The following is a 16069-nucleotide window of genomic DNA, read 5'->3' as shown; positions in this document are numbered from 1 at the left end:
GAAAGCGAATTGGATGAAGTAAACTCACAGAAATACAGGTAAATTAACTGTGTTGTAGCCACTTTTACTAGTAAAAAGTGGCTCTGAAGTGGTTTATCGAGATAAAAAGCAATCTCAACAAAGGAACGTGCAAAGGCACGTCTATTTGTCCTCGGGCTTAGCTTTATTCCTTTATAAGGCTTATCTCAGATACCGTTTGCTTAACAATGAGAACGTGAATTACCTAAGAACCTCGTTGCTACTGAGGCAACCGGTAATTTGGAAGCCGATACTTTAATTACAGATATAAGTAAGTAAATATAATGCTTTTAGAATCCAAAAGTGAGTATAGTATCTCTATAACATACAAACAGTTTAGTTGGGTTGCCAACCGTACTCAAATAAAACTAAAATAGAATGAAATTCTATTTTAGAGTACGGTTGGCAACCCTTAAAAAACTGAATTTCAATAAGGTGTAGGAACGCTAAAATATATTTTACAAAAACTGACTTTTTGGTACAAAGACAAAAATGATTTTCTAAGAGATAATTGTTGTTAAAAGTGTCGGAGCGTTTCTGAACGCAGCTCCGATCAGTCACAACTTACAAGACCAGTTTTTGAGAAGAGAAAAAAAAAACAATTTTTATAAATTGAATATACTTAACTGTTTTGTATTAATCTGTACACAGTCTTTATGATCTCTCTGAAATTAGACATACTTGCTCTGTTTCTTTCAGTAAAAGTTAGAGCTCTGAATTAGGTTGCTACTATAAGAATGCAGGAGTACCTAGATGTGATTTATATTCGTATATTTTTTATTTCATAATTATCCGTGGAAATGCCTGCAGAGATTTGGACTAAATATTTTTATATAGAGTTCTGCTTTGTTAATGAAACTAGGTACTTAAAAATGTATCATTCCCGAGAATACAATATTACAAGCTTTAATTTTTTTTTATTGTGACTTCACATATGTGTTGCTTCCTGTTTCTATTGGATTTTATAATTCAGGTATATACCCATCTCTTAAAGATGGCGTAAATCAATTACCTACGTACTGTCTTATCTCATCATGTATTGCCACAAGAGTATCAACAGACAGCGAGTAAAGCTCTGAGATATTTGAATGTAATGTATAAAAGTAATTATGAACAGAAATGAGAGTTGATGCGAGGAAGGTGCGGCCACGCGGCGCCACGGACTGCCCGTCGGCGGCGCCTCAGCCGAGATTCGGTGGCAACGCTCACGTAGGAATTCATTTAGCTTCGATAAGTGTCCGGTTTCGGTCTGGCACCGCGCGGCCGGCGTGCATTTACTATTTATTCATGTATCTGGCGGGCGCAGGCCGCAGGTTGTATGCGGCGGGCGGGCGGGGGCATACTTACTACGTGATTAAGCCGCGTCCCCCCCCCTTCCCCATACCCGCGGCGGTCACGGCCCCCTCCGCCCCCCGCGTGGGTAGTCGAGCCGCGTCGTACTCGCACGGGTTTCCTCGTCCCCGCGCCCCGCACCTCTCAGCTCACGGCCACTCACTATACGCACGCAACTCGTAGTGTCGCGGTCGGCCCAGTCCCTCAGTCGCTCCGCGGCCCGCGCCGACATAACACATTTCGCGTTCGTGCGCAGTTTTATGACATCATTCATGCTGATCTCCGGTTGATTTTCCTGCTGATTGACCGCAGTGAGACACGCGATATCGCGAGTGCCGAATGTTAGTGGTTGTCACGCGTGTACATTTCCATTGGAGACGCCAGTCGCCCACTAAACCAGTTATAGTGGCGGACGGCGCTAGCTGATGAGATCGGAGTGACGTCGCCGTGACCCGGCCTGAGATGAGCCCGTGATCGTCTTGCGACAGTACCACGAAACGTAAGGATCTCATTATGACATGGCGCTTGTTATATCCATGAACCTTCCCATTTGCATGCCTACACGAGTGGGTTTTATTTTCGTCTGGACATCGTTGTGTGAGTGCGCCGGCTAGCGGCTGTGAATGTGTGCGGGCGTAACGCGTTCCGTATCCGAGGAGAGTGGAGACGGACGACTTCTCAGTTCTCACCATTCCCTGCTTCTCTGTTTTATTTAGGTTGTTACTGCGCCTGCCGACTCCTACTCTATCTACCGCCCGCACGCCTCACCGCTTTATTGCCCCACCTGCTTCGCTTACAATATGTTTTATTATTTATTTTCCGTAACTTTGTGCCTTATTGATATAGGATGACGTCACAATATTTATATACACACTGCGATTAGCTTCAAATTTGTAATTTGCGAGTTACAAAAGACATACCGTGCGCGTGTCTGAACTCTACAAGTCAGTACACAGTCTAAATATAGACGTAGGTAAAAACCGTGCTGTTTTAACAGTGTATTTAATAATATTCGTGCTATCGTTAGTTTATTCTTATTGTCAATGCACTGTAATCTCCAATTAATTGCATTGATAAGTAATTGCTTTTTAATATGTTTATTTACGATTCACCTCCCTTCATTCAACCTTCGAAGTGTCCCTTTGTTGTTGTATCTACAAAGGAAACCTTTATGGGTGATATTGGCCTCGCATTGACAAAAACAATTGAGTTATTAGCATTCATAGACGCTTTGGCGAACTTGCGAAATACCTGATCTACAAAAGGTATAGACCGACACATTTTAATACTTTGGTACTGCTGAATTGTTTAAATTGACATTATAAATATTGAAATAATTATGTTAGAGAGCATAGGAAAAGGTGTATTTTACAGTAATTGATACAGGAATGTTTTGTATAAGTTTATAGGGTTCTAACGGATAAAAATCTTTCAGAATATAGGCTTACCGTACACAAGAGGTATTGAAAACCATAATATACATTAGTAGCTTGTATGAAAAGGTTCATTTTAAGAGTAAGAAGCCAAGACTGTGCTAGCAAATGGTACTGAATAGTTAATACAGGTTTACGCCTTCACATTATACCTAGGTACTTACTTTACAAATTATATTAATAACTTATCCAGACCGATTGATCAACGCAGAGACAAAACCTCTGCAATAATATTTGCAAGTTTTACTTATGCAAAGTTTTAACGAGACATGTGTTTCACCTTATTGCAAATGATATGATTACAATGATTTTTGATTGAACCCAAAATTTTGTGTTCAGTATAACGCTCATCACTATTAGGCTGTAATCTATACGTCGTTCTTAGACTTTGCTCAGACTTTACTAACGTATAGCTTAGCTGAGTATAACTTTAACACAATATTTGATTTCGTTTTTATAGACATTTGATAGTTGAAATTATGCTGAGTTTTAAGTTAAGACAATCCAATACAAAAGTCAAGTTCGCGTTTTATCATACTCGTCTGAGTTTTACTTAAGTGAAGTCTGAACAAACTCTAAGATAAGCTCTATAGATCTCAACCTGAGACTTATGTTAAGGCGACAATAAATGCCGGCGACCTTGAACAATATGAGTTCACGGCTCGTATGTAACATAGCCAATATTTTAAAAATTCTTGCGTCTAAAATGTAACATTATAACAGGCGCAAACAGTTTAATTGCTTACAATCCTTATTAAAGATTACTAATCTGAATAAATGTACCTTCACAAAAAAAGTAAAAGCTATAAAAACAACTTTTATGAGAGTAGTATACTAAACAAATGCATCATGCCGAGAAAAAACTTGTTTAACTGCAAAGAAAACTTGTAGTTCATAATAGTTCTGGAGTGGTAACTTTAACCAACAGCAAGCATTAGCATCCTACAAGTAAGACTTAAGGGTATGTGTAACAGGATAAAGTAGTGTTCATAGCTCCAAATGCTATATTTTCACCACAAAACTTGTCTAAAAACACCTTGAATCCGTGTTTCGCCTTAAGTCTCATTACCCCAATGACCAGCAACTACTAAACAACATCTTATTTAGCCGGCATCCTGAGCAAAGAAGCCTCCCCCACTGAAGTTTTCAACATTATGTAGGTACCTACCTACATACCAACGCCTGAATAAGTCCGTCATTTTCAAACTTATAGCCGATACACATGATCGGATTTGGTCCTACCGAACCGTACGGTATACGATGATTCGTCCGTGCCAACTCTGATTATGTAATTTATAGCTTTAGATGTGCAAAATATCAGATACCTGCGTGCTTCTGATACTATATATCACCGTATCACCAAGAAATCGCCAAAATAGCGCAAAATTGAAACCTTCACTTTAAAGGTTTATGTAAAGCTTTTATTTTTGAATAATTATATGTCTACAGAATATGAGAAAAAAATTCATTTTTTCTTTACATTTCTATAATAGACATTACGAAAAAAAATCCTAAGCACCACAAACTTTTACAGTTGGAGTCATGTTAATCATTCAATCTAGGAAAAAATAACTGATTACCAACACTATTTAACATGACATATTTTATTATTTCTTAAAGTATTAATTATTGTGTTTGTAATAAATTAAAAATAGTTCTAATTCTGAATTAAAACTATGGTGATATTGTGCGAGAGAGGTAACCTAGCTCCGCTCGATTCCTCAAGGCCATTGGCTCGGTCCCCCGCCTTAAGTATGATTCTTGTTATAATTCTAAATATTGTTACGTTTACCCAGCTGTTGTTATGTAACATAATTTAACAATTTATTGAGGTCTGTTCGCTTGAATTAGAACGAGGAAATGTGACACTTTGACAGCAGACATTAAACATTAGATAAACTCTGAGAGCTCTACGACTTGTAAACAGTTCTTGTACATTGTACCTACAACTTTTATATTAATATTATCTAACTAGCTGACCCGACAGACATTGTTCTGTACATCTTATATATAAAATTCTCGTGCCACAATGTTAGTTACCTTTCTCCTCCGAAACGGCTTTACTGATTTATACCAAATTTTATATGCATCTTCAGTAGGTCTGAGAATCGGCTAGTATCTATTTTTCATCCCCCTAAATGTTAAGTGGACCACCCTAATTTTTTTTTATTGGACGTAATTTTTTGTTTTTATTTTTCTATAATGTGGCATTAATTTGTATGTATGTATTAATTGTATGTAAAATAAATTTAAAATTTTTACCCTTTTATCACCAACCCAAAAATAGTTTTAATAGCTATTTTTATTTTATTCATCCACCGATGAAAACCAAAATGGAAATCTAATAATAATTGTATTACGATAAATATTATGTACGATATATTTGGTAGGTCTGAGAATCGGTATTCATCTATTTTTGATACCCAAAAAATTTAAAAATTGTTTTTTGTGTTTTAATTTTTTTTTTAGTACTTTAATTGGCAATACAACGTTTGCTGAGTCAGCTAGTAATAAATAAAATACTGTTTCTTATGAATTTATCAATAATATTTAACATCATGAATTATTTCTTAAAATATGCTCCCTGTCGTTAAAATGAAATTGTTTCACAGCAGAACTGTCAAACCGTGCGTCAATAAATTGTCTCATAGAAAATATGTCCATACAAAACAAATATTGCAAATAAAAATAATTACGGGTCCCAAATCGAAATAAAACTATCCTATCTCTCAAGTTGGACTAAACTGCACTCCATGAAGTAATCCCCATTAAAATCCGTTCATTAGTTTTGGAGTTCACTGGAAACAAACATCAGGATACTAGACTTATATATATTAGGATATAAAGTAATACTAACTAACCCGGTAGACGTTGTTCTGTAAATAATAAATAAAACACTGATTTTTTATGATTTGTCAATAATATTTCATAAAAAAATTATTTCGTAAAATATGCTCCCTGTTGAGATAGTTAAATTGTTTCACAGCAGAACTGTGAAACCGTGCGTCAATAAATTCTCTCATAGAAAATATGTCCATACAAAACAAATATCGGACGACGGGGGACACATCAAAGGAAAAACTAAATTGTTGTTTTTATTTAATTCCGACCACTTTCTTATTTATTTACCTTTTAAACCTTCCCTGGACTTCCACAAATAATTGAAGACCAAAATTAGGCAAAACGGGCCAGCCGTTCTCGAGTTTTAGCGAGACTAACGAAAGCAATTAATTTTTATATATTATTAGAACAATAAACATAATGATTGATTCTAAATCGAAATTAAAACTATCATATCTCTCAAGTTGGACTAAACTGCATTCCATGAAGTAATCCCCATTAAAATCCGTTCATTAGTTAGGAACAAATATTGCTATTACTTTTGAAAATAACCCAATTAGTAGGCTAAGATAATTTCATAATATGTGATTTAAAAGTGGCCTGGAAGTTTCTTGTCAGTTCTTCTCCCCATGTCAAAGCGAATACGAACTGATGTTGCTACATAACGTTTACCAAGTGTTATTGCAATATTTTATGTGATTGTCACTCATTATGGTAAATAAATATATCTCTATTTGTTAATATAATAATTATTATATATTTTTAATAATAATTATCACATGCAAGGTTTTCTGAGTTCATTAACAATATCTACTATTTTCATTATCTTTAAGATTATATTAAATAGTATTTCACTCATAATAACATTAGGTGACACGTCATTCGATAACTTAGATTAAGGGGTTTGGTCTCCGCAGCGCTCCGCAACTAGATACCGCACTACCTAAGAGCAATAGCTTTATTACGGCAACTATTAGATGCTTGTGTGTGCATCTTTCAAATTTTATAACATACGCTTCGTGTTATTTTACATTGAAATTAATAAAATACAAAATACTTACTGATGATATGTGATCCCAGCGTCTTTCTTATTTCTTGTAGTATTATTTTTACAAAGTCTTACTACGAAACCCGGCATTTTAGTTTCAATTACTAACAAAGTTTATATACACTTAATAAACATTGTAAATTAAGTAATTTTAAAGTAATTTAAGAAATAAAAAATATATATTTTTATTATTAACTACGATGCGATGGTTGTGTAAAAAGTTGTTGTAACATACGTTCCCTATGGACTCTGAGTGTGTGAGAGTGATCCTAATTTGGTAGCAGTCGTGTAATTTTTTCGTATTGTAGCTACGTACTTTTTTATGATAATAAGGGGCGATACGAGCAGGACGTTCAGCTGATGGTAATTAATACGCCCTGCCCATTACAACGCAGTGCCACTCAGAATTCTTGAAAAACCCGAAAATCCTGGCACTACAACTGTGCTCGTCTCCTTGAGACATAAGATGTCAAGTCTCATTTGCCCAGTAATTTCACTAGCTACGGCGCCCTTCAGACTGAAACACAGTAATGCTTACACATTACTGCTTCACGGTAGCAATAGACGCCGTTGTGGTACCCATAATCTAGCCGGCATCCTGTGCAAAGGAGCCTTCCACTGGTAAAGTAAACCTAGTTGTTTATTTATACAACTAGTAAGTTTTTAAATAATTTAAATGTGTAAACTAATTATCATATTGTGTCATTTCACACATATTTTTATATATTTAATATATAACCTTGAATAGTGTTACGCGGTGATAATGAATTATACATTATTATACAACATATACAGGTACATATACTATATAAACAGAAGGAGATGTATATTTATTTATTAGCCGTTCCGGCCCGCTTCTCTAGTCGAATTTTAAAAGGAAACAAATTATACAAAAAAAAATATAAAAATAGTAACTATAAAAGGATAAATTTCGCATCGAATGGTGGTAGTTTCATGTCGATACGATCAGTGGTTTAGGCATGAAAGAGTCTTAAACAAAGACCATTTTCCAAGATATACATACCTAGGTACTGATATTATAAATGTGAATGTAAGTTTGTTTGTTACGCTTTCACGCCTAAACCACTGAAATGATTTTGATAAAATTTAGAACAGAGATAGACTAGAATTTGGAAAAGGAGATAGACCTTTTATCTTGAATAGGAGGTTTGGGGGGATTGAAATAAGGGTGGAAGTTTGTCGTTATCAATGATGACATCATGAGACTTACCCCCTTATTCATAATAGTCTGCTAACCTAAAGCATTGCTAATTCTCACTCTGTCTTCTCCTATTGACCTAAGTTAGAATGAGAAAAAACACTCCTTAGCGGCTGTTTAAAGTTAGCGGACCATTATGAATAAGGGGGTTTGTATTTAGGCACTTGATAAGAAAATGCACTTGAACGTAGTTTATAAAAATTTACACACAGCAGTTTGCATGTGTTTTATTTAAGGAAAAAAATATTAAATGCTGACAAAATATATACATAATATATGTTACTATTCTATATATAATCTGCACTACTAGGGACATAATTTTTTTATTTTCGAAATCATCAGTTCTTATGTATAAATACTAGCTGACCCGGAAAACGTTGTTTTGCCATATAAAGTATAATTCACGCGATAGTTTTATAAGTAATAAAATATTGCCTATATTATAGCCTGTACATCATTTTGTTATATTGTCAATAGTTTTTGCAGCGCACGCAAAAATAGGTTTTCGATTTTACACCTTGTGTTACAAAATAACAATTTTATTACGGATCCCTAATTTTGAAAAAAAAACATTGCCTATAGCCTTCCTCGATAAATGGACTACCCAACACTGAAAGAATCATTCAAATCGGACCACTAGTACCAGAGATTAGCGCGTTCAAACAAACAAACAAACACTGCAGCTTTATAATATTAATTAGTATAGATTGTGTGTTGTTGCTATATGTTATACTAGATAACCTGGCAGAAGTTTTTTTTCATATAAATTATATATGTAAACCTTCCTTGAGCTTCAACGAATCTATTACAATAGATTTCATTGAGAACGGTCGAATAGTTTACGAGTTATTAGGGAACATACAAACATACATTTTCTTATATATATATATAGCCTATGTGTTATTCTAGTGTGAGGGCCATATTATTGTCAAGTTTCATCAAAATCCATTCAGTAGTTTTTGCGTTAAAGAAGTTCAAACATACATCCAGGCATACAAACTTTCACAGTTATAATATTAGTAGGATTATCACTCACTATGGTAAATAAATATATAATATAACTTATCTATATCTATTCGAAAAAACCTGTACCATATAGGTATATAAGTAATTTAAATAATATATTAATAACAATGCATCACTTTTTATATATTATTGATGAATAATAAGTTTTCTAAGTAAAACTGTAATTATGTTCGATACTTTATTTGGAAATTGATTTTTTTTTCTTTAATCACAAGAAAATAATTACAGTTTTTCAGGTGATGATAGCTGTTGTGTTAATTATTATAAAAACTTGTTTTCGTTTCAACTTTTAATTAATTATTCATTGCGTTTTAAATGAAAGTTATTGAAAATATCGCGGATTACAATTACACTTGATAGCAGCTTATGTGTAATAAGAAATATTTATTTTAAACTAGCTGACTGTAATAAGAAAAAAATAATTAAAATTTTTGGGGTATAAAAAATAGATGTCGACCGATTTTCAGACCTACCAAATATTAAATCGTACATAAAATCTACTAACTATAGGTAGCTAAAAGTTCGAACGATATAAAGATTCTAATTAGTTATTCATTTTAAACTATTGTTTCGATTTGATTTTGAACGACGAGGGACACATCAAAGGAAAAACAAAATTGTTGTTTTTATTTAATTCCGAACATTTTCATATTTTTATTCACCTTTTAAACGACTCTGGAAAATTAGCCAAATCGAACCAGCCGTTCTCAAGTTTTAGCGAGACTAACGAAATGCAATTCATTTTTATTTAAATAGATGAAATAAAAGGCATTGACTATTTGACGTTTGAGTATGTTTGTTGCATCACTTTACATATTATATTGTAATTGAAATGATTACATAAATACATTAAAACATCCATGACTCGGAAACAAACATCCATTATTCATCATATAAATGCTTGCACCTACCGGGATTCGAACCCGGGACCTCTAGCTTAGTAGGTAGGATCGCTAACCACTCGGCTATACAGGTTGTTGTATTAGTAAATCGAAGAAAATGTAAATTTTTAATAAAAAAAACATTAACATTATATAAAAGAGTGGCAATGAGTTTCTTGCTACTTCTTCTCATTACCCTTTACGAAGTAGTAGGTAGATTAAATAAGAAAAACATTTTTTTTTTGACATTCATAAGTGTCATTTCCGCGAACTACATGAATAAAGTGATTTTGATTTGATTTGATTTGAATGTGCAATTTATTTATAATTGTGTGCTTTTATGACACAACCAACCAACGTTTTCCAGAGAGGATCGAATATATTCTAACACTGTGAGCCTGTCCAGATGAAGCGTTTTACGCGCGAGTTCACTCGCGCGTTGACACTCGCGCGTAACCGAGGTACTAGAGCTACGTACATCCCGTCCAGATGCCTACGCGCGTTTCCTCACTCGCGCGTAAAACGCGTGCAATGAGCGGGACTCTCGACTCGCGCGTCCCATGCGCGAGCGCCGCGCGAGTCGAGGTACTCGGGGGCCTGTGCTGCGTCCAGTACTACGCGCGTGTCCGTGGCGAGTGGACGTATTTGGTTCAAAATGGAGCGTGATAACTTTGACACGGAACTTTTTATCGACGAAATTGAGAAAAGGGTAGCTCTATGGGACATGGAATCATCAGATTATTCTAATAGAACCATTAAACGTAGGAACTGGGAAGAAATAGTGGAAATTTTTTGTGAAGTTGGTGATTCCGAAGAGAAAAAAAAAACTTTAGGTAAGTAAATAATACTTTATTAAATAATATTATTATTTGCATAGATTTTACATTGTTAAACTATATCATTTTATCTTGCCAAGGGAGTTTGTCTTCGTTTACAAAATAATCAGCAAATCTATCTCTTATATTCAATGATCTCGCATTAGGCCTCACTGCCTCATTGTTCAAATTATTCAGAGATGTTTCGTAGAGAGTGTGATCATACCTATAGCCATCCCTTAACCTTACGTAGTTATGGAGAACACAACAAGCCTTAATTATGTTTATTGCAAATTCTATATCCACATTCAACGGTCTATGAAATATTCTCCATTTATTTACCAAGATGCCAAAGCAACATTCAATGTAACGCCGGGCCCTGGATAAGCGATAGTTGAAAATTTTTTTTTTGGTTGTTAGAGATCTACCGCAGTAAGGGCGCATTATATTTTCAGACAGACTAAACGCCTCATCTCCTACTATGACATGAGGTAAGGGGGTTGCATCTGTTTGCGATATTGGCTTTGGATCTGGAATATCTAAAGTTTTCTCGACAAGTTTTTTATATAAAATAGAGTCTTTAAAAATTGTGGAGTCATTACTTTTTCCATATGCGCCTATGTCCACTGCAATAAAACAATAATTTGCATCACATACGGCCAACAAAACAGTTGAAAAATAACTCTTATAGTTATAGTAAAGAGACCCAGAATCGTTAGGTTTTATAATACGGATATGCTTGCCGTCAATGGCACCGATGCAGTTTGGAAAATTTGTGTATTTTTGAAATTGTTTCGAAATTTCTTTCCATTTAGCTTTCGTTGGTTGTCTCATTACTATGTTTAGCAGTTTGTTCCACATGATGTAACAGGTTTTCTGTACTATTTCGATAACTGTAGACTTTCCTAATCTGTAGGCATAATGCAGATCCGCAAAATAACATCCTGTGGCCAAATATCTGAAAAGAAAGTAAAATAATTATTATTATTTTATTTCGATCTTTTTATTATTTACAGGTACTTTATTGCAGAAGAAGTGGAAAGGGTTGCGTGATGGCTTTGTGAGAGAAATGAAGAAGAAGAAAACCACACCGTCTGGATCAGGAGCCTCCGGCAAAGCCAAATATATTTATTTTGAACGTTTGATGTTTCTCGAAAGATCGACACGGAATAAAATAACTGAGAGCAACATCAACACCGCGTGTGTTGCAACTGAAGAACAGGAGTTTTCTGGCGATGGGGAAGATGTGATGAGACCTCCACGTAGTCAGGCAAAAAAGAAGAAAAAACTAAATGCGGCTGACGAAGAATTCCTCTCAATCATAAAAACAAATTTAGCATCTGGGAATCAGCCACAGGCAACAAACCAAATAGAGTCAGATGATGACAAACTATTTTGTTTGTCCTTACACAAAGAGCTTCTTAAAGTACCAGAGGAAAACAGACTTCAAACAAAAATTGAATTAATGAAAGTACTTCAAGCTCAACAAGCTCTGTGTCTTAGACCTGCAGCAGCTCGTTCCGACTACCAACCTTCGACACAATATCATTACCAAACAGGAATGACACAACGTGGACAGAGAGATTATTTTGGAGAAACAGGATATACCACAACAGACCCTTCAACATCTTCGTTTCCACCTGAAACCTTTTCGACTTACAATCGAGGTTATTGCACTGCGTCACGACCACCAACGACGTCTAGCTACAAACACCCTTCACCGGCATCTACACAAGATTCCAATGAATCTGAATTAATGGAACTATACGATAATTAAATTAAATCTTAAGTACCTACCTATATTATATAAGAATGATGATTCCTAATTTTTGTTAATTTTGTTTAAATTCTTTATTTTTGTTAATTGGGCTTATAATTGTTACTTAAGGTATTACTAAAGCAATAAAAAATATTACCTCAAAGTAATCACGAGTTTTTCTTCTGCAGAAACAGTATCCCGTACCATATAATTTTGACATGGAGACAAATCTTCTTTGATAATTTCTAGTAAATTATCAAACGATGCTATTGACATCCGAAAGTAGTTGAAAAACTTTTCACTATGTTCTCTGAGTTTTGGGTATAAAGTTATAAACATACTATGCGTCATTCTATCACGTAGAATGGGATGTACGTTAAATCGTCGACTTTCTCTTTGTTTACGACGTCTCCATCGACGGTATGCAAGCCACAACACAACCGCTGTATCCGAGTCCATGTTTATAACTGCTCAAATCCGTCTCCAACACATGCGCGCGAGAACGCGCGTGATACGCCGCATCTGGACGCAATACAAATCAAAACGCGCGAGTGAACTCGCGCGTAAAACGCTTCATCTGGACAGGCTCTGTACATATTATACAAGTTGTAATACAAATTCACCCTAAAATTAGAGGCTTATATATATGTATATATATGAATACAAGCTGACCCGACAGACGTTGTTCTGTACATAATAAATAAAATACTGTTTTATGAATTTGTTAATAATATTTCGTAACATCAAGAATTATTTCATAAAATATGTTCCTTGTTGTTATAATGAAATTGTTTCGCAGCAAAACCGTGCGTCAATAAATTCTCTCGTAGAAAAATTGCCCCTATAAAACAAATATTGGAAATAAAAATAATAATTATGGGTCCCAAATCGAAATAAAACTATCCTATCTCTCAAGTTGGACTAAACTGCACTGAAGTAAAATCTGTTCATTAGTTTAGGAGTTCACTGGAAACAAACATCAGGACACTGGACCTATATATATATTAAGGTATAGTAATATGACGAACAGTCACGATGATCGATATCAACAATTTCTCAACACGTGTCGACACGAGATAACTTACATAACCTTATCATGGACGTAGATAATGTAATATACTAGAGGTTACCAATACATCGTAAACCAAGCAAAGTTCATAAAAAAACCGGCCAAGTGCGTGTCGGAATTGCGCACGAAGTGTTCCAATAGCCATGACTACAGTCCTCCAATTTCATAGCATTTTCGGTCTCCTAGAGCCGTCTTTCTCAAAGTGGGCGATAACTCCCCCTTGGACGTTAGAGACCTTGAGGGGGCGTTAAAGGGCCCAGAAAAAATAGGAGGCATTGGCGTGGTTTATGGGGAGCGATGGTAGATTTGTAATGTCATTAAAATATATCATATTTTAAACTAGCTGACCCGGCAAACGTTGTTTTGCCATATAAATTATTTTTAGAGTTATACCGTTTTTTGCAACATTACTTTATTTTTCTAAAATAATAGTATTTTTCTTTAAAAAAAAAAGTAGCCTAAATTACTCCTTATGACGTCTGCTACCTGACAATTAAGGCCCCGTCAAAATTAGTCCAGCCATTTCAGAGATTAGCCGTAACAAACAGACAGACAAAATTGTAAAAAATGTTATTTTGGTTTATGTACCGTATATGTTGATATACATGTAGTAACAAACGGTTATTTCAATATTAAAAACAGACACTCCAATTTTATTTATATGTATAGATTTCGAATAAGGGTGCCTGTGCACTTATCTGTGATTTTAAGGATCCACGAAAAAAATACGAATTAAATGTACGTTATTGTATTCCACTTCGAAGAAACATGGATACGTGTTTGAAACTTATGAGTGCAAAGACGCTCTAATTAGTTTGTTTCTGCCCTGTGTGATGATATAAAACTAGTAATACTTGTACTAGGAGTGCATAAAAAATTGGTGGCGCTGATTCATTTACAAAGGGGGCGATAAAAGAAATAATTAAATTCCGTAAAAACCTAAATCATAAGATCGCGCGGTTTTTCAAACAGGATGGACCGGCCATATTTAAGACTCGTCATCAAAATTCTTCACGGATGTAAGCGACGCGCTGGAAAGAAACCGGTGGAGACAGATCATCCGTCAAAGATTCAACCGTAATTCTGATCAATATACTCAGACAGGAGGGACTGACCCCAGGGAGAAGGCGATTCCAAGCATTATAGACTACATTAAAAGCAGAATAAAAAATTATCTCTAACCGTTTAATACTGAATTTTGGCAGCTGCCATTGTCTGAATTACGAATTTTAATTGGGTTTGGTAGAAAAAACTTTGCACTACTTCTCCACGTTTACTTTCGCTATACAAAGTCCAACTCCTTAGGCTGGGATCTATAGAGCGTACTTAGACTTTGCCCAGACTTTACTTACGTAAAACTTAGCTGAGTTTAAGCTTAGCACAATCTATGATTTCGTTTTTGTAGTCATTTGACTGTATAAATTATACTGAGCTTAAGCTAAGACAGTGCTTTGCAAAAGTCAAGTTCGCGTTTTATCTAAGCTAAGTTATTCGTAAGTAAAGTCTGAGCAAAGTATAAGTATGCTCTATAAATCTTAGTCTTAGTACGCGCAATGTTTAACTGCTTGTACCTCTTTTAAATTTAATATTATAATATTAACATTTATAGTAACCATAATATATATTAAAACTGATTTATTATTAATAACCTCATTTTTTATGATTTCTCCGTCGTTAAGATCTAAATGATCTTCTTTTAACGTTAAAAAAAAATTTTTTTTTTTAAATTTATATATATTTTTTTAAGAGTTAAATTAAAAAATTAGATCTATACTGCATTTATTTATTTATATTCATAATTATAATTTAAAAATTACTAGTCGCTGCTACTCCCAGACTCAATAATGTTGGGGCTACTGAAAACCAGTGCTACATTGGCACCACGCTATTGCAGCTTTTTACTGAGTTAGCTCCATTTGGTGACATTCACTGCCGCACAGTACCTTTTTCGTTTTAAGCTATAAATTGTATTATTTAATTTGTTAGTTCTAAGAAATTATTACTTATTTTGGTTTGTATCATTTTAATAATTGTGTGGTGGTGGTTTTTGTTATCAATAAATTTTTATTCTATTCTATTCAATGTACTTTAAAATGGATCAAACCTTTTTTCTTCACGTATACGAAACGAATACAGATAAAATAAAAATAAATAAATAAAATAAGCCTTTATTGCTGTTACTAATAATAACATTTTTTTAAATATATATCCTTAGTTAATTGCTTACGATTTTTTTAACAGCTTGTCCTTCGACATAGGTCTCCTCCAAAGACTTCCACCGTTCTATCTCTCTCTCGCCATTCTTATCCATTCTGAATACAGATAACAGCTATTTAAATATCAGTATAGCAACGGTAAACAAAAGTTATATTACCAAGAATTATTTGAGCTCTTTATCAGTGAGCTGGTGGCTCGAGTAGGTATTATGACTACTGGTATAAATAACTAATTGGCAGGGTCAGAGTGTAACCGTGCTTAGAGCATTAACTAATGGAGACGGCATTCTCTGTAAAAAAAAGATATATTTTGTTTTATAAAAATAAAGCACGAGACGAGCAGGACGTTCAGCTGATGGAAATTGATACGCCCTACCCATTACAATGCAGTGCCGCTCAGGATTTTTGAAAA

The 16069-nt window shown here is 34.6% G+C and overlaps 2 protein-coding genes across 2 annotated transcripts in view; one reads left to right on the top strand and one right to left on the bottom strand.

Moving 5' to 3' along the window:
• The first annotated feature begins 1523 nt into the window (after positions 1-1523).
• Positions 1524-16069, top strand: part of LOC126972484 (ataxin-1) — a 59128-nt gene continuing 44582 nt past the window's right edge. The window contains exon 1 of the mRNA XM_050819284.1: positions 1524-1849. The gene's annotated coding sequence lies outside the window, so the exon portion shown is untranslated. The remainder of the gene's footprint in view (positions 1850-16069) is intronic.
• LOC126972470 (uncharacterized) lies at positions 10633-12960 on the bottom strand. The gene is made up of 2 exons (XM_050819265.1): positions 12530-12960; positions 10633-11571 (listed from the first exon to the last, which is right to left on the bottom strand). Exons 1-2 carry the CDS (start codon positions 12829-12831, stop codon positions 10692-10694), a joined length of 1182 nt encoding a protein of 393 aa, XP_050675222.1. The 5' UTR covers positions 12832-12960; the 3' UTR covers positions 10633-10691.

Source organism: Leptidea sinapis, chromosome 26 (genome assembly GCF_905404315.1).
Source record: "Leptidea sinapis chromosome 26, ilLepSina1.1, whole genome shotgun sequence".
Classification (NCBI taxonomy): Eukaryota; Metazoa; Arthropoda; class Insecta; order Lepidoptera; family Pieridae; genus Leptidea; species Leptidea sinapis.
The sequence above is the reverse complement of the archived record's forward strand: the minus strand, read 5'-3'. Positions and strand labels throughout refer to the sequence as shown.

Bases quoted from the DNA above. Each gene is read 5' to 3' on its own strand.
- LOC126972470 (XM_050819265.1), bottom strand. From the start codon at position 12,831: ATGGACTCGGATACAGCGGTTGTGTTGTGGCTTGCATACCGTCGATGG. The intron at 11,572-12,529 runs GTAATATTTTTT...CTTTCTTTTCAG, and splicing joins AAACTCGTGATTACTTTGAG to ATATTTGGCCACAGGATGTT.